The 18,579-nt window shown below is 36.3% G+C and overlaps 1 protein-coding gene across 3 annotated transcripts in view; it reads right to left on the reverse strand.

Moving 5' to 3' along the window:
- Positions 1–2,578: 2,578 nt before the first annotated feature.
- LOC129726103 (uncharacterized) overlaps positions 2,579–18,579 on the reverse strand; it is a 47,230-nt gene continuing 31,229 nt past the window's right edge. Inside the window, exons 3-4 of one of the 3 annotated variants that reach the window (XM_055682747.1) lie at positions 8,128–12,121; positions 2,579–8,071 (exon numbers count right to left, since the gene is read on the reverse strand). In XM_055682747.1, the coding sequence (XP_055538722.1) occupies positions 12,046–12,121 (76 nt within the window). In that variant the 3' untranslated portion in view covers positions 2,579–8,071; positions 8,128–12,045. Of the gene's footprint in view, positions 8,078–8,127; positions 12,122–12,156; positions 15,115–18,579 lie in introns of those variants that run through there. The other 2 variants (XM_055682746.1, XM_055682748.1) reach the window with 2 other exon arrangements.

Below are 18,579 nucleotides of genomic sequence, written 5' to 3' on the forward strand. Positions count from 1 at the left end.
AACACCCTTTCCGGCTTCTTTTCTAGTCGGAATATTGACGAAATTCCATGCGAATGATGTCGTATGCGACACGGATGGAACCGTTTTGAAAGGCGTAGAAGAAAATCGTACTTCCTGCGGCTTTGCCGAGCTTATATCTTCCGGTCGATCAGTACTCTCAGTCGCAGCCGGTACGACGAATTCATCGGCAGCTAATTCGCTTTGCCTAACCCAATCTTCCGTACGTTTCGCACTGCTCTGACTACTCCTACTGGTTTAATAACTCGCGCTACCGAGCGATGAATTGTTTGTCGCGTTCCATTTTTTCCTGGAGCTCTCGTTCATTCAATATTCGATCCCTTTCGATTCTCTCACGACTAAGAGTTTCCAAAAGCTGTTTCTCTTCATCGATACGCTGTAGTTCACGAGCTACTTTAACGGCACGGGCGCTGGACGTGCAAGAATTTTCAGTACTGTGACTTGGTGCCGGTTCCAATTCACCAGAAATCGCACATATCGAACAGTTTATACATAAAAAGCATGATGAACGTACCGTGTCCGTGTTAACGTTCGCACATGAAAAGTGGTACCAGTGAGTACACTTCTGACATTGTACCATATAGCGTTCAGGGTTGTTTGGTCGGTTGCATCAAGCGCAATCGTGTAACTCATCTCTGTCGCTATCTATTGTGCATGCAGAGAAAAATCGGAAGCGACGAGTCGCTCATCTGTCAAGGATTTTCCAGCGAATTTCGTAGTATTTTAAAATAATGTAGTCTTTGATTCAACATAAAATGTCTCGAAATATGCGACTGTAATATTTTCTAATAGTTTTGATTGTTTTCTAGTCGCAAAACTATATCAATTTAATAAAAGAACAATAAAACTGCATTGTACTTGCGAATACAAAATGACATCGCTAGACATCTTCGCGTCGCTGGACTCACCAGCGAATTGCAGAGTAGTGCTGCAGCGACAATATCGTAGATGGAATGAATGAATCTTCCGATGACCGACTCGATATTTTATCGTCATCTCCCGAAGTGAGGTTAGCATTCGCCTGCTGAGCCCTCGTTCGCGACCGTGTTTGTCTCACATTCGGTTGCGCGAGTTAAACACTTGGGTGTTGTTCGGAGTTTTTGAAAAAGCTACTGACACATTTCACTGCTCAATTAAGACTAACTTTATTAATTCTAACGATTACATTTGTGCCCGCCGTTCGATTCACGTTGGTCAGAATATGAACCGCTGACTCCGCATCGCTCGGTGGTGGCTCCGATCGTTCGATTGTCGTCAACCTGCTCGTCGATGGCATTGTCTGAATTGTCAGCAAATTCCTTTGGTAGCTCGGTTCTAAACTTCTCCCGGCTGAGTGATGAGACTCCAGGGAAATCACATCCGCAATGGTCGATCTTCTAATTGGTTTTGCATCTGAGATCGTTGGAATGTCCTTTAATGGATCGTCATGTTGAATTTTGATTTTTGTGGATCTGCTTGGTATGAAATTACAAAGGAGAACAATGCTGATGATTATGGTTAGAGGGAAAGTAATTCCTCCGGAAATGGTTAACTTTGGCCAGTGAAAGCTGTTTGTTTGCAATTTGATATTTTCCAGTTCTTTTCTAGTCTCGAGATGTAGTTCATGGAGATGTTCGAGGCTCAAGTTAACAATGAAATGTCCTTGCTCCACAGAGATACCTTCTAGTGGTATCTGTAAGGGTGATTCTTCGAGATTATGAATATTGCTGCTAAAAGTGTTGTTGTCAATCGAAACATTACAGCTTTCGAACGAGATGAAGAATGGACCGAATAGGTTCCTTTTAAAAATTCCACAGTTGCTTGTAAGTGAAAAATTTCTATCATAGTTGATGATCAGATTTTTATCGTTAATGGTGATGATTTCTTCTTGTATGAGGTTGAGGGTAAAATTACAACTGGCTGGTTTTCCATTTAAGAGTTCCGAAATACATGTTGAGTTTTCGGGTATTAGGTCTTCTATGTTGAATACCGTTGGATTCAAAGAAGGTACGGCATAGATCTCTTTGTTGTGTTTCAAATAATTTTGTCTCTCAAGATAAATTTGTCTTTGTTTATGACGAATCGGATAAATGTGAATTTTCCTGAATATTCTTTTGTCTAGTTTAGGAATTTTTATAAGCAGAGCTACCTCCTTGCTGTTGGTTGCCACTGATGATTCTGCATATGATAGTGCTTCGCTGATAGAGTTGGTTGTCACGTTCTCGTCGTGTAGTCTTCTTACTAATACTTGTATTTCTCCTGTACTTAGAATTTTGCTGTTTAAGATTCCTATCTTTGCTAAACTTATACTGTCTACAATTTGCTCTAATTTTTCATGTAAATACTTTAGGTTCAAAAATATATTAATGGAATGATTTTCTATGGATTTTGTATTGAACAATGATATGGCTTGAGTAGTTTTACGTACGAATTCCTTCATCTGTAGGTTTAATTCCCGGTTAATTTTTACCTGAGCATTATTATTCTGAATTAGATTATTGATAGAGGAGTTAATTATTTTTAAATCGTTAGCATCTGGACTACCTGCTATAAATTTCCATGCTGATCCTAGGCTATCCCAGCGTTTTGATCTTTTAATTGAAATAAGGTTGTTCAGTATTTGATCGATTTGTTTAAATTCTTCTATAATTAATATGGAAAACTGATTGGTCGCTATTTCGTCAAACATGTCTCTAAGGTTTCGTACATGGTATTGATATGAACTTATGTTAAAATGATGGATATAAAAATATGAGTCAATTCCTACTCTGCTAGTTCCATGGTCGAATGCTAGGATTGGCTGGTTAGTTAGGTTCCGGAGTGATATAGTTTGTTCTGATGACCATCCTGAATGTAGGATTAAAAGTCCTAATCTGTAATTGAAGTGCATTGAGTTAGATCTCTCGAATTTTAATGTCGTTTTTATGAATTTTTCTTCCATCATTGGTGGTTATTGTACTGTTAATAACTTTTGCTATTTTAACTTTTTTATATCTTGCTTTGTGTTTCAGCCTTTGTCGGGTTTTTTCAAATGCTTCGCTATTTTCTTTAGGATTTCTTATTTTCTTTGATTTATTATGATGGTCTAGATCTTGTTTTTGCTTCCTTTTTAAATTTTCAAATACTTTTTCGATGATTTCGGGTGTTTGGGGAGATGGAAGGATAATTTCGTAAAGAGTAAATTTTGTTGCGGTATGTATGGATGAATTGTATTTATGAAGGACCATGTGCATGAGTTCAATAAGAGGTTTAGTGGGATTCTCAGTTTTGGTTATTCGGTAGATTTCTAAGAGAGTTGAATGGAGCCGTTCAACCGTTCCGTTCATCTCACTTCTTCCTGTTGCCGTAATGTAGGGGGTGATTCCAGTACCATTGTAATAATTAACCAGGTCTCCGGTCATAAATGATTTTTCACCATCCATGACTAAAATATCTGGTGGTTTGTATTTGGACAGGAGTTCCTTGAGGGCTGGGACAATATCAATTGCTGCTCGGGATTGGACATGCATCACTTGAGCGAATTTAGAAAATTTATTTATGTAGGTGAGAAAATGATTGCTCTCGAGGAATAATATGTCTACATGAGCGATTTGGAAAGGAGCATTCGGTATCGGGGTTTTCGGAAGAGGATATTTAATGGGATTCCTGTCGTATTTGTTTTTGTCACAGATACGACAGTTCACAATGAAATCTCTGAGTTTTTGATGCAGCTTTGGAAAGTAGAATTTCCGCATGATTTGAAGCTTATTTTCTTGAACACATCTATGGGCTCTCATGTGTTCGTTCCTTACGACGTTCCGTTGCTCGTTTTCGTCTTGAACGTCTTCGAGTTGCTTCTGAGTAAATCGGATTTTTAACAGTCTTTGTTGGCCAAAATATTTTCTATATGTTTCTTGAATTTTTCCCATGGTGTCTTCGTCTGTTAATAATCCATTTACCAAACCTATGTTAAAGTGAGTTTTTAGGATCTGCAAAATAGAATTTTCATTAATATCAACTATTCAACTTTACTGAGTTCGGACCGTTTTTAATGATAACTTGATAACGGAAAGCGTTAATTGGTACCTCTGTTGATATGATGTAGAAATCGTCGCTAGTATCGGCAGAATGTTGGGTTCCTGTCATGGAACATACCATTCTACTTAGAGCATCCGTTTGTTTTTCCTGGTTTATACATTATCTCATAATCGTGCTCTTCTAAGTACGATTTCCATCTTTTCAATTTGGCATTCGTATTCTTTGGCGAGAGTGCGAATGTGAGGGGTTGATGATCTGTGAGAATTTTAAACTTGGTTCCATATAAATAATTCCGAAATGTTTGTAAAGCCCAATAAATCGCTAACATTTCCTTCTCAGGAACAGAAAATTTTTCTTCTGTCACAGACAAGGTCCTTGAAGCGAAATGTATTGGTTTATCTCGACCCATTTCTCCTTGAGACAGTACCGCTCCGATAGCAAAGTCTGAAGCGTCTGTAGTTAATAAAAATGGTTTTTCATAGTCAGGGTATATCAACACATCAGAGGAAGAAAGTATGTTTTTCATTTTATTAAAACATTGTTTTTCAGTATCACAAAGGTAAATTTTTTTGCTCGACATCGGATTTCTCTCCGCTCGTAGAAGATTTGTCAAAGGTTTTGCGATATTTGCAAAGTCCTTTACAAATCGACGGTAATAGCTCATCATTCCGAGGAATGATTTCAAGTCTTTTATTGTTTTGGGTTCTGGGAATTTTTGAATCACTTCAATTTTTTTGTGATTCGGTTTGATACCTTCTGAGCTTATGATGTATCCTAAGAATTCTACATCAGATGTATCCTAAGAATTCTACATCAGAATGTAAAAACTCGGATTTGTCCAATTGAATCTTGAAATTCGCTCTATTCAACGTGTTCAAAATAATATTCAAATTCACCAAATGTTCTTCGAGAGTCTTTCCAAAGACCATGACGTCGTCAATGTACACATAACATATTTTTCCAATATGTTCTCTTAAAACGTCGTCTATTGCTCTTTGGAAAGTTGCAGGGGCGTTTTTTAAGCCAAATGGCATTCGAGTAAACTCGTACTTGCCATTGTTTATAGAAAATGCTGTTTTTTGTATATCATCTTTCATCTTGATCTGATGGAAGCCGGAAGCTAGATCGAGAGTGGAGAAGTATTTCTGGCCTTTGAGTTGATCAATTACATAGCTGATTTCTGGCATGGGATATCGATCTGAAGTTGTTTTTTCATTGATTTTTCTATAATCAATGACCATTCTGAATTTTTTTTCGCCAGAGGCATCTGTTTTTTTCGGGACCACCCAAACTGGGGCTGTCCAGACTGAACGAGAAGGTCGAATAATACCATCTTCTAAAAGCTTTTTAATTTGTTTGTTGACTTCTTCTGTATAGGCTGCAGGGTATGGATAAACTCTCTGGTGTACTGGAATATCATCAGTTGTGTTGATTGTGCACTCAATTTTTGTCGCATATGTAAGTTTCGAATTCGGCTCATGGAATGCCGTTTTGTTGGCATTCAAAACTTCTTCCAATTTTTTCTTTTCTGAGGAGGTTAGATGACAAGTTCTAAACTGCTCTACATTATTAGCTATTTGTTTCTGAGGTATATATTCTTGTAAAGGGATTACTAGTTCTTCAGAATTTCTACATAAGGTAAGAGTCATCTTTTTCATATCGATTGTGGCACTAAGTGCTTTTAAAATACCCGTACCGATAATTCCACGGAAAAACGGATGAAATTTGTGAAGTAGGAATTTTTGAAGTTTATTTTTGGGTAGAAGAAATTTATGTCGATTGCTGATGTGGCATCGAAATTTACATTAGCACTTAAAATTTGGTTTGCTGAGAAATTGAGAAATTATATGGTCTTGAAATGTTATAACTCCAGGCTAGTTTAGGATCAATCAAATTGATATTCGCTCCGGTATCGATGAGGAAGGGAAAGTTTCCAATTGTTGTTTTTAGGTTGATGAATGGTAGAACCGGTTTCACCAACTCGGGTTTCATCCTAAAAAATTGGTTTCTTGAGTTGCATCAGTTTGATCTATGTTTCCGGGGGGGTGACTATTGCTATCGTATGCATAAAAATCATGATAATCTTCGTACCCTTCAAACTGGTGTTCGGGATATTGTTTAGCATCTGTTTCGTCATTGGCTTCTACTTCGTTAAATGTTGATGTTCCTTCTATGGGGTGAGCTAGTCTTTTAAAATTTTGTATTTTAGATGATGGGGGATGTTGGCGTTTGATAGGAAAGGTAGGTCGGTTTCCATAATCTAAAAACCGAGATCGGACACTTTGATCTACCTCCATTGGTTCGGGTCTCGGAAGAGGCTTCGGTGGATGATTGAAGGAGTTTAGATTGTGTTGGAATCTATTTTGAGGTTGCAAAAATGGATTGAAATTTGGTTGGAAACGGGGTTGAGGTTGTACAAATGGATTCGTGTTATTTCTCTGATTTGATATGAAGGGGTTTCGGTACTGTTGGGGTAAACAAGAATTTTGAAAGTTTCTAGGTGGTGGAGGAGGAAAGTTTTGGTTACGTGGTGGAATTTTTGGCGGATGTCGAGGCAAGTTTAGCTCTCTGGGTTTGGGGATTGAATAATTGGAATGTTCATTTCTGAATGGTGCGCTTCTCGCATCCATGTTGTAAAAATCTATACAAAATTGGTATGCTTTTGCCAAGCTTGTTGGTGTAGCCGTTTTCAATAACACATTGAGGGGTTTTACTAATCCTCTAATGAATGAATCTAATGCTTTTTCTCGAAAATATGTGGTGTGTGAATCGGCATTTTGACTCATTCTCTCGTCTGTTTGAATTTGGACGATAATAGAAGCGAGCAGTTCATTTACTCGGCTGTAATAGCTGCTGAGGCTTTCAGACGGGTGTTTCTTCACTGTCGTCAGTTCAAAGTCCAATGTTTTGATATCTCTTTTATCTCGATAATAAAGTAAGAGAGTTTCTTTTATTTCGAGCCAATCGTAAGTAATATTATTTGCGTTCAAAATATCTGCGGCTTCACCACGAATTTTACGTCTGACTGTTTTTTCTATAATTGCAACCTGATCTGGGGTTGCGTGTTTTTCCCGATAATGTCGAAAAATATCTTCTACGTCTGTGAGCCATGCAAGTAATTCTTGTGCTCTACCGTCAAACGGTTGAAGATCTCTTAGAAGATCCGGTATTTTACCTAGTTCGTAGAACTGTTGGTTTGATAATGGGTTCACCGACGTGGGTATAGGTGGATTCATTATTCTTGCAAAATAAAAAATTAATCTACTTTTCTTCAGATTTTTTTTGAATTTAACACTTATTATTATTATTTTTTTTTTGCTTTCTTTGAGGCTCAATTAAACACACTTTTTTATTTCACTATGCCAGCTAGTCTGGACTTTTGTCAGTTGCACTAAAACACTATCACTATTTATTAAAACTATCACTTACATGAATGCCAGCATATCTGGACTTTCTTTTCCTGGGTTGACGGGAATCCCTTTATCGTCGGCAGATGCTACGAGTTGCTCCTTTTTCCTAGCGGTACTCGGGACTCTCACATCGATCGGGTGATTACCTCAGTGTCCTGCAGATCGCTTGGTTTCTGGTGTGTGGCTCTTTCCACCGTTGTGATCTGGCTGCTTTAACCGAATATGAAGATTTTCACGCTTTAAAACACTTATACTTTTCCAGACTTCTGGGTCCCTATTCGGGCGCCAGTTAAACACTTGGGTGTTGTTCGGAGTTTTTAAAAAAGCTACTGACACATTTCACTGCTCAATTAAGACTAACTTTATTAATTCTAACGATTACATTTGTGCCCGCCGTTCGATTCACGTTGGTCAGAATATGAACCGCTGACTCCGCATCGCTCGGTGGTGGCTCCGATCGTTCGATTGTCGTCAACCTGCTCGTCGATGGCATTGTCTGAGTTGTCAGCAAATTCCTTTGGTAGCTCGGTTGTTAACTCGCGCTCATTCTAATCGGGTTAAATTTTTTTAAAATCTGTTGGGACAGTTGATGGAGTTCTTCCAGCAGTATATAAAACTCTATTCTATAGTTTCGAGTTTTTTGCAGCCTAAAACTATAAAATGATTTATTTCAAAAATAGCAAGAATGTTCAATCCTACTCACAATTCAGTGCTATTTAGTATTTTTTCCCCGATCCACTACAGAATTTACTTCAATTCAATGATAATGCCGTCTCTTTTAATTTCGATATCAATTTCTGCTCTTTATCTCATCTGTACTCTTCTATTCTATTTGCCATTATTGTCCATTATATATTCTCCCAGTTCAGTGGATGAGTATAGCAACCGTTAGTGGAACTATACGAGGGGCTGTTGCGGCGAACAGTTCTCCATTTTCAAAAAATTGAATTCTAGGATTTGTTATGTTTCGATGTGTTAACACCGTAATTATCCCTCATTATTAAATTTTAAACAAAACATACATTTTAAATGATTTCAAATTTATGCATCAGTTATCTAGTCATATCCAGCATCAATTATGATAATTATCCAGAATTATCTTTCCAGGGTTAAGAAAGATCTTAAGGAGTGTAAAATGAAACACGAGACGAAATCATGTCCAATTTCAGATGCTTATCACTCGGTTAGTTTTCATTGAATTTTCCTTGTAGTTTGATTATGCGAACAATTGAAAATTGTCAAGCCTTATTGAAACGTAGAATCGCGGTCAGCTGCGTGCAAACATGCAACTCATTAATGCCTTCCCTGGCACAGCCGGCAAATTAATATACACTAATACCGGGAATGGAATCTTTGGGCTTCATAAGAGCTCGGCTCAAACAAATCTTTACAAAGACGAATGACCAATTTTAGGGTTAAAATCGGTCAAGCGAACTATCAAATCAAAAAAATTATTTAACTAGTGTATGATACGACAAACGGTTACATCCTATTAGCAATTTTCGATCAATTTGTCCGATTTTAGATGGAACAAAAAAACTGTCCTTCCTATGACAACTAAACAATGCATTATATCACCTTTTTATTGATAGTTTTCGGAAAACAACATTATTCACTGGAAAATATAAAAAAACGGTACATATCTAGTAACGGTGATCATGCCAACCATTAATGCATTGAAAGAGTTGTGGTTATTTTCGCTTAGGTTACTGAGAAATCGGGAATCGAATATCGTAAATTTGTTTGCCGAGAAAAACAGCAAATTTCCGAGTACAGTAAACTAAAATACCGAATCTCGGAACCCTGACATCATTTAACCGAGACCTCGTCGAACCAAAATAACTATTACCGAGATTCTGAAAAATAGAACTGCCAAAATAATAAAAGCTTCACTATCAATAGTGTTCGTGTTTCGGTTTAGATGTGAAAGGAGTAGGTGTTGCGGTTAATTATTATATCAAGATTAACTTTAAATATTGAGTGAGTATACACTAATTTTTCTCAGATCTTGTTTATGTACATTGCAAATAATACTAGAAGAAAACTGTTAACTCTTTCTTTACTCAACTTTGTAGGTTAACGACCCGCTTCGCAGGATGGGAGTTGCAGAGTGATGGATGTTGTTTTATTTCCAGGAAGCAACATAACTCTCCCGTTTCTACCAAAGCTGTTATTAGTTGAACCATTTGACTTAATAAATTATAAAATTATACGGACAATCAGTCGTTTGGATCATTTTTTTCTGGATTTCTCTGAAAAATCGCAAAATTCCGAGTGTTCGATGAATTAAACCGAGTTTCAGCATTATTTCATGGGTATCCCGGTAACATATTACCGAGAATCTCATTAAAGTTTAACAAGTTTGGTTTAACAGAATCTCGGTATTTTGATGTATTACCGAGATTTTTACCGAAATCTCAGCTGTTGAAATCTCGGTAATTCATTTTACCGTTCTCGGTGATAATATTTAAGTGTGTAGTCAATGTAGAAAACATGATCAAGACACTGGATGTGAATTTTTGCGCTTCAACTTTTTATTCTCGATGCTTCAGGTTGCCAGGATAGTTAAGAATGTCATCATAATATCTATTATTATTGTCACACATTTCAATCATTCACATTATTATCATGGTGAGTAACAAATGAAGAGTAACAAAAAGCAATATATTGCTGAGGACATTGCTGGATCGAATTGTTTCAAAATTTTCTCCAACCAGAAAATATTTGCAAATTCAAAGCTGCAGGGCAAAGAATGCTACCAAGGGAACCCAAGCAAATCAATTATAGCCAGTCAATTTATCAAGATGTGCTATCGAACATGTAATGAAAAATTCATCATCAATTGTTGTCAACAGAATAAAAAGGGTTTCTGGTCATACTTCTCCCAGGTTCACGAAAACAGTTGTTACAAACCTTTTGTGCTGAAAAAATCAGTTTTTGCACTAAAGAGCCGCTTAAAAAAATCGCGTCTCGGTTAAAAAAAATTTTCCTGAATATTTTTTCAGTTTTTTCTGATATAGACCGTTCCGATAATTATAAATACACTTACGATTAACCGTCATTTCAAATAACGTGCAGTATTCAACCAAACGTTGGCTGTGTCCTGTTGTTTACATCCAAAAGAAACAGATGCTGTCATTTTTTCTAACATTAAGTGCGAAATTTTGAAAATGCGTGGCCTTTCTCCCGAGCAAAGAAAGCGAATTGTGCACAAATGGATCCCGGACCTGTTGATCCCACAATGGACAAAAAGGTTAAGGAATACTACAAGCGGCATCCTTCAGTATCAGTACGAGATGAGGCGAGAAGGCTTGGAACCTCGGCGAGTAACGTTATGCGTGCCAAGGGAAGAATGGGTCTGCAGACCCGTCGGAAGCAGAAGCAGCCAAAACAAAATCCAAAACAAGCTGAATCTGTGAAACAGAGAGCTCGGAAGCTTTATGACAAACTTCTGACCAAAAAAATGGGGTGTGTTATCATGGATGACGAAACCTACATAAAACTGGACTATAAGACTCTGCTAGGACCGCAATTTTATACATCACCGAAGGGAAAGGATGTCTCTGGACCAGTGAAAGCCATTTACACCGAAAATTCGGCAAGAAGGTAATGGTTTGGCAGGCCATTTGTGAATGTGAGAAAATATCTCGTCCATTCATTACGAATGACACAATGAATGGTAAAATTCACGTGAAATAGTGTTTGCAGAAAAGGTTGTTACCCATGGTTAAGCAGCATAACAATCCTCCAATCTTTCGGCCCGATCTTGCTTTTTGCCATTACTCTAAGGATGCACTAGGGTGGTATAAAACAAATAATGCCACATGTGTCCCAAAGGAGATGAATCCTCCAAACTGCCCTGAAATTCGCCCTATTGAAACTTTTTGGGCTTTGACCAAGGCAAAGCTGAGGAAATATGTCAAACCAGCGGACAATGTTGAAAAATTTAAAAAAGATTGGCTTAAAGTGGTAAAAATGGTCGGAGAACACACTGTGCAAAAGCTTATGAGTAGTGTTAAGAAAAAAGTTAGAGAGCTCGCGTATCCTACGAAAAATAATCCCAACTTGAATTGAAACTGGAAAGAAAACACTTATTATCTATATTTCAGAACAAAATGACCCGAAAATCCTGTATTTTTTGTTTTATTAAAGAAAGAAGATGTATTTATAATTTTCGGAACAGTCTATATTCCCTGACCGAAAAATTAATTCCCTGACATTCCCTGATTTTTCAGGTTTTCGACACCCTGATATTTGGCTGAATAGTTGAAACAGTTTTGAATTGATTCTCGTTGAGCCAGAGAAATATTCGGTGCATCTCTAATAATCATGTGTTTACCCAGGAAGTTTTCTTTGTTGCAACAGCAATAAAAACCGTAATATTGGTATATTGATTCGCCACGTAGATTCTTTTGTTTTTTTTTTTTGGTTTGCGATAACGTGTATATTAAAATATAAACTGTTAGATAACGCAGTGATAATAACGTCGTTAACGTAGAATGAAATATGTGTCCTGCACTCAAATAAAACATTGGAAAATGTGCACTGTAATTAGATTATTGGATAAGTACATCTACACTGGAACACAGTTTGAAGAGCATTAGATGACACATCTATGTTATTATTCAATTATTTCTTCCTCCGACGATGAACTAGCAGGTATAGTTGTAAACCATGTATCACGGTTTTTGACGATCCTATAAAAAAGGTTTTATGAGAAGTTATAATCAAATCGTATTTAATATGATATTTATGATAACGCTGTTATACAGTCATGGAGAAAATAATAAATACACTTGTAGTTTTGGTTAATTTTTTATATTTGGGCACTGAAACAAGTTGTTATATGATTTTACGTCATTACGATCTGCAGACACTCTCTTTCAAAGAGGAATTGAGAAATAACTGGAATTAGTCTGTGTCGGTTATTCCGAAAGTTTTTTGCGTGAGTTAGTGTTAGTGTATAGATAGTCTGCGTCAATTTGACTCCTCGATTTCAACAATATTTCCCACTTTTTCACTGACAGTGCGTTGGTTTTTCTCGTTTTTTCTTAACCAACAAAGAAACATGTGTTAACACCGTAATGACCATTCATTGATAACACTGTGCTACAGCGATTTAGAACTTCTGAAGTGACCTAGTGTAGGTTGTAGGTCTTGTTGAGTATAACATTCGCTCATACTAGAAATTTTCCAAACACCCCCAAAATCTGAAGTTATGGTCAAAATACGTTTTTTTGGACCTCAGCGCATATAATATTTTTTAACTCAGTAATTTATCAACCGATTTTCAATATTTAAGCAGTTTTAGAAAGAAGACAAATAGAGCTTTCAAAATATATACAGGTTTTTAACTGATATCAATGAAACATGTTGAGTTATTTGAGTTTGAATCTAATTGTTTAGACTTTTTCACGCGATTTTTCAATTTAATTTTAAATTTGCCGTCTATTTTTGTAAGAAACATACCACAAATACACTATAATTTCAAAAGTATATTCAATTCTGAATCAAATGAAAGTAGTTTTGTGGAAATCGGTTGATATTTGGCTAAGTTATATATTTTTTAGGAAAATCAGAATTTTTGGCTTCTATCGCACAATTATTTCACGGAGCTACAAATGATGAAAAAATGCAAGAACTTTTGATGTGACTTAGTGTGGGTTGTAGCTTTAGTCAAATGTTACTTGCGCGTTTACTTGAAGTTTTTCAAATACCCCAAAAATCATTAGTTATGGTCAAAACCCGATTTTTTACCTTAGCTCACATTTTTAAGTTCAATTCGGTTGTTTTTCAACCGATTTTTGATATTTTGGCAGTTTTGGAAAGGCAAAAAATAGAACTCTTGAAACATATAAATATGTCTGAAGAGTTTATTTACATGTGATGAATAGTTTTAAATAAAATAAGATGATTCATGTTGAATAAAATAAGATGTGTTTTTTTTTTCAAATTTTACCTATATGTGATGAATAGTTTTATAATAAATAAGATAGTTTATGTTATTTTCAAATTTTTTCAAATTTATTCGCAATTTTTCACACATTTTTGTAATGAACGAGCTTTAATTGCTGCAGAATTTGAAAAGTACATTTAGTGCCAAACGAAAACAGTAAGTGATGTTTATGAAAATCTTTTATAATTTGGCTGAGATATGACTTCATGTTTTCCGCCATATACTTAGGTTTCATCAAATCATTTCACAGCCAAATTTTAACAGATTTTCATTAACAACACCTATTGTTTTCGTTTGGTACTAAAGAAAATTTTCCAAATTTTACAGCAATTGGAGCTCCATCATTACAGAAATGTGTGGAAAATTGCGAATAAATTTAAAAATTTGAAAATAACATAAACCATGTTATTTATTTTTAAACTATTTATCACATATAGGTAAACTTTTTAGATCTATTTATATATTTCAAATGCTCTATTTTTCGCCTTTCCAAAACAGTCAAAATATACAAAATCGGTTGAAAAATAACCGTATTAAACATAAAAATGTGAGCTAAGGTAAAAAACAGGGTTTCGACCATAACTTATAATTTTCGGGGTATTTGAAAAACTTCAAGTAAACGCGCAAGTAACATTTGACTAAAGCTACAACCCACACTAAGTCACATCAAAAGTTCTTGCTTTTTTTCCTCATTTGTAGCTCCGTGAAATAATTGCGCGATAGAAGCTAAAAATTCTGGTTTTCTTAAAATATATATAACTTAGCCAAATATCAACCGATTTCGACAAAACTACTTTTATTTGATTCGGAATTGAATATACTTCTAAAATTATAGTGTATTTGTGGTATGTTTCTTACAAAAATAGACGGCAAATTTAAAATTAAATTGAAAAATTACGTGAAAATGTCTAAAAAATTAGATTTAAACTCAAATAACTCAACATGTTTTATTGATATCAGTAAAAACCTGTATATATTTTGAAAGCTCTATTTGTCTTCTTTCTAAAACTGCTTAAATATTGAAAATCGGTTGATAAATGACTGAGTTAAAAAATATTATGTGCGCTGAGGTCCACAAAAACGTATTTTGACCATAACTTCAGATTTTAGGGGTGTTCGGAAAATTTCTAGTATGAGCGAATGTTATACTCAACAAGACCTACAACCTACACTAGGTCACTTCAGAAGTTCTTGCATTTATTCTTCGTTTGTAGCACAGTGTAATTTATGAAGAAAAATTTGTAATTTCAATTGTTTAAAAGTCGGGAGTCAATTTGACGCATGATTATACTTTTACGCATATCAAAATATGATTATCTTTTCAGGGTTAAGGTGGCGAAAAAAATAAATACACTATTCGGCCTCGCGTCCGTTCGGCCTTGCGTCCGTTCGGCCTTGCGTCCATTCGGCCTCGCGTTCCATTCGGCCTCGCGTCCATTCGGCCTCGTGTCCATTCGGCCTCGCGTACATTCGGCCTCGCGTCCTTTATGCCTTTTGGCAGTATGCCTCGTATCCATCATGCCTCACATCCATTATGCCTCGCGTCTGTATGCCTAGCATACTATGCCTAACATCCATATGCCTAGCGTCCATATGCCTCGTGTCCCGTCCCCGTATTTACCGGTCTTCTCATCAGCTGCTGACCGTTTGGAGGGGGAGGGGGTATCAATTATTGTGACATTTTGTGACATATGAGGGAGGGGGGGTTAGCATGAGTGTGACATCACATTTCAACTAAAAAAAAAAATAAATAAATAAAAAGTCACATACCTAACCACAGAGATCAACTCAGAACTATTTATGATATTTGCATCATTTATTTATAGTTCTACGGTTCCTTTGTTTGCTTAAGATTTGTTTTAGATAAAATAAATGACAATTTTTTTTCGCTTAAAAAGCATAATGTTCAATATTTCTGTTTCACCGTGCATGTTCATTTATGAATGACAGCGCAATTTCATTAAGTTTTAGTGTCTCTGAATCCAATCAATACAAAAATTGTGACAAAACGTATATAAAATTGCTTGGCTATTGTAACATGTGGAGAAGATTTGGATTGCGAATTGATTCAGGAAAAGGAACTAAATATTGATGGTCTTTCAAAAATCAGCAATGATGCTGCAGTTACTGTCTAGGCTTTCTATGTCGTCGATATGCGACTCCATCAGCAGCATCCTCGGACTAAGAACTAAACGCCTTTTCTAGTTCTATAATCTTCTTTTCCTTTTAGTTTCAGTTTTTCTTTCAGTAAAATCGTTCTTATTGAGAAAAAATGCATTCCTAACTAATGTCTCGTCTTTCAATCAATTATTACCAAAAAAGGGGTAGAGGAGTATAAAAACGTGACGTAATTAAAGGGAAGGACAAGGAAATTGTGACAGCTTGTGACAAGGAGGAGGGGGAGGAGTTAATTTTTTCCAAATTTTGCGTGACATCATTAATGGATTGACCCTAACCAGTTAGTAGAATTACTTTAATATTTTTTTGAGTTGGAAACCGTGTTTCTCGATTAACAATATTTTTTTTTCGCGTACCGTTTATTATACCTAATATTGCGAGTAATGCATATCAGACGTGCTATACACAGTACTGCTTGCGACGTTAGGTACAATGTAAGAAAACGATTGTCGTTAGTCAAGATATTCGGTTTTCAACTCGGGCCACAATGAAATTCATCAAAAAAGATATGTACAAAAAAAACCTTGCACGTATGCGGGTGGTACTGTTCGATTATTATGAAAAGGCATTCTCGCTATACCAAAACCGGAGAGAACAAAGAATTCTCTCGACGAGTGAGCGGCGAGAGGTCGCACAGTTTTTTTTTCTTTTTGGTTTTGTATGAGGACATGAGAGACTGAAGTTATTCTCGACTACTTTGTGATAAGGTCGTATGTCTAAACGTAAACAAAACGAGTGAGAGTTATATTCTTTGTACTTCACAAGCACAAATCATCTCTCACTCGTTTTACAAAACAAAGGACAGGCCACGAAATAATGAAAGTGAGTTTTGTAACGTATTATATATTTCAACAGTGAAATTTATTTTGTTTGCCGCCTTAAAAACACTAACTCACGCAAAAAACTTTCGGAATTACCGACACAGAAAGATTCCAGTTATTTCTCCGTTCCTCTTTGAAAGAGTGTCTGCAGAACCTAATGACGTAACATGACATCATATAACAACTTAAATCAGTGCGCAAATATGGAAAATTAACCAAAACTACTAGGGTATTTATTATTTTCTCCATGACTGTATAGTCGGGCATTTCTATAAAAAATATGGAAATCATTTTAATCGACCATTTTTGATCTGCCTGAAACTATGCACCGATGTTCTTATAGGCTAAAGATGTTTAATATATATACCCTCCACTGACCCCCACACCAAGAGGCTCACACAGAGAGCCCCCTGGTAATGGACACTTTCTAAAACGTGTTGTGTTGTACTTTCTAAAAGTGTTGTACCGATTGGTGGACCCCTCGGCCAATGAAACTGCCTCCACTTTTTGCGAATTTAGCAAAACACCTTTTTTTATGTTGTGAATATCTCGGAACCCTGTAGAGCTACAGGTGATATTGACATATCATTTTGAAGGGTTTTAAATGTAGAAACGAACTACGTGATCATTTTTTTTCTGCAGTGTTGCCAACATTACATTTTTTTCGATTCAAAACTTAATTTGTAATTTCCTCAAAATACCCCTCCTTCTATTTTGATTTTGACCACGCCAAAGTGTTTAGCAGACGATTTTACATAGGAATCACTTATCAGCAAAAAAACAAAATGTAGCGTTCCAGAGGTACAGCATTTTCAAAATTGCAAGATTTTGGATTTTGTCTACGCACGAAAGCGCTTCTACATAAACTGCTGCTATCCTTATGGGAAATGGTCTTTTTCGCCTCTTTTCACTCTATTTTTGCGTATTTTTGAAAATATAGACCCTTCCCCGTGCCCTGCATAGAATGAAAATATCACCTATCGATTTATTGGCCAATTTTACATAAGAAATGCTATATTTAAGGTATCCAGCCCTGCGGCTTTTAATTAGTGGAAATTTGGATTTATTTTTGCCAGTGTGCGTTGGTCGAAAATTGACATCGCCAACCAGCGTTGCCGGTGCTATCAATGTTTTGACTGGCTGTCGTGTGTGCCAAAAAGAGAAGCTGTCTAGGTGGTCTAGGTCTAGCTTGTGTAGGTGTGAAGAGATTCGTTTGCCTTCGCCATGTCAATGTCAGCAGCCGGCAACCGTTGGGAACGGTCGGCGGCAAGAATAGAAAAGATTCTATTTTTTGCAACAACAACAAGCGACGGTCGACCGCTGCGCTCTGATTGGTCGAAAAAGAACGGAACGGTAGCGGTCAACCGCTACAACGGTTAGTCTGATACAGGCTTTACGGTACTCACAATACGGTCACTTGTTTTTCTCGATAAATAGTAACACTCTGACCATAATATCAATTTGCGTTTCCGGATAGTAAGATTCCGTGCATTCCGAAATCAAGTTTAGGGTAAGGTGGGGCAAGATGGGTCAGTGCCGTTTTTGAGCTTGAAATAAGGTTTTTTTGTGATGCCACTAATTTTGCATCATGCGTAACGTATTTTTTACTATGTGTTACGTGTTCATAGTTCATATTTGTATATTGCTTGTTTTTAATGAATAAAATATTTTTTCGCTAAGTTTCTTACTGCCGGTACCCGCATAACTGTCCCATACTGATTTTGATCATTTTTGAGTTATCATTGGGAATCGACTTAATTGTTATCATATTTTCTGGAAAAAAATTAAAATTGATACTTTTGCATGAAAAAATACCAAGTTGTTTTTGTCCCATATTGAAAGTACCCGCATTACAGTGCCACTGCATAGTGGTACAAACTGCAAACATATAATTTTGCTCCAGATTAGTGTATATCGGATTATTTACGGCATATAGAAGTATGTCATTTAATTAACTAGACTAATGTTGTTTTTCTGTAGTACAATCTACGTTGCCAATGATACTGCCGGTTGCTGGTTGAATTTATATGGGATGGGACAAAATATGCGAGTATTTTGAAATGTACTTGCATATTTAGTCCCACTTTGTCTTTTTTTTCAAGTTATATAACGTAAAACCAATTCCATCCATGTTTTTTTGTTCTCAACGATAAACTTGTGGTGCCATGAAACTGTTATGGTCATTGGTTCCGGATGTAAT

The sequence above is a fragment of the Wyeomyia smithii genome, chromosome 2, assembly GCF_029784165.1.
Source record: "Wyeomyia smithii strain HCP4-BCI-WySm-NY-G18 chromosome 2, ASM2978416v1, whole genome shotgun sequence".
Lineage (NCBI taxonomy): Eukaryota > Metazoa > Arthropoda > Insecta > Diptera > Culicidae > Wyeomyia > Wyeomyia smithii.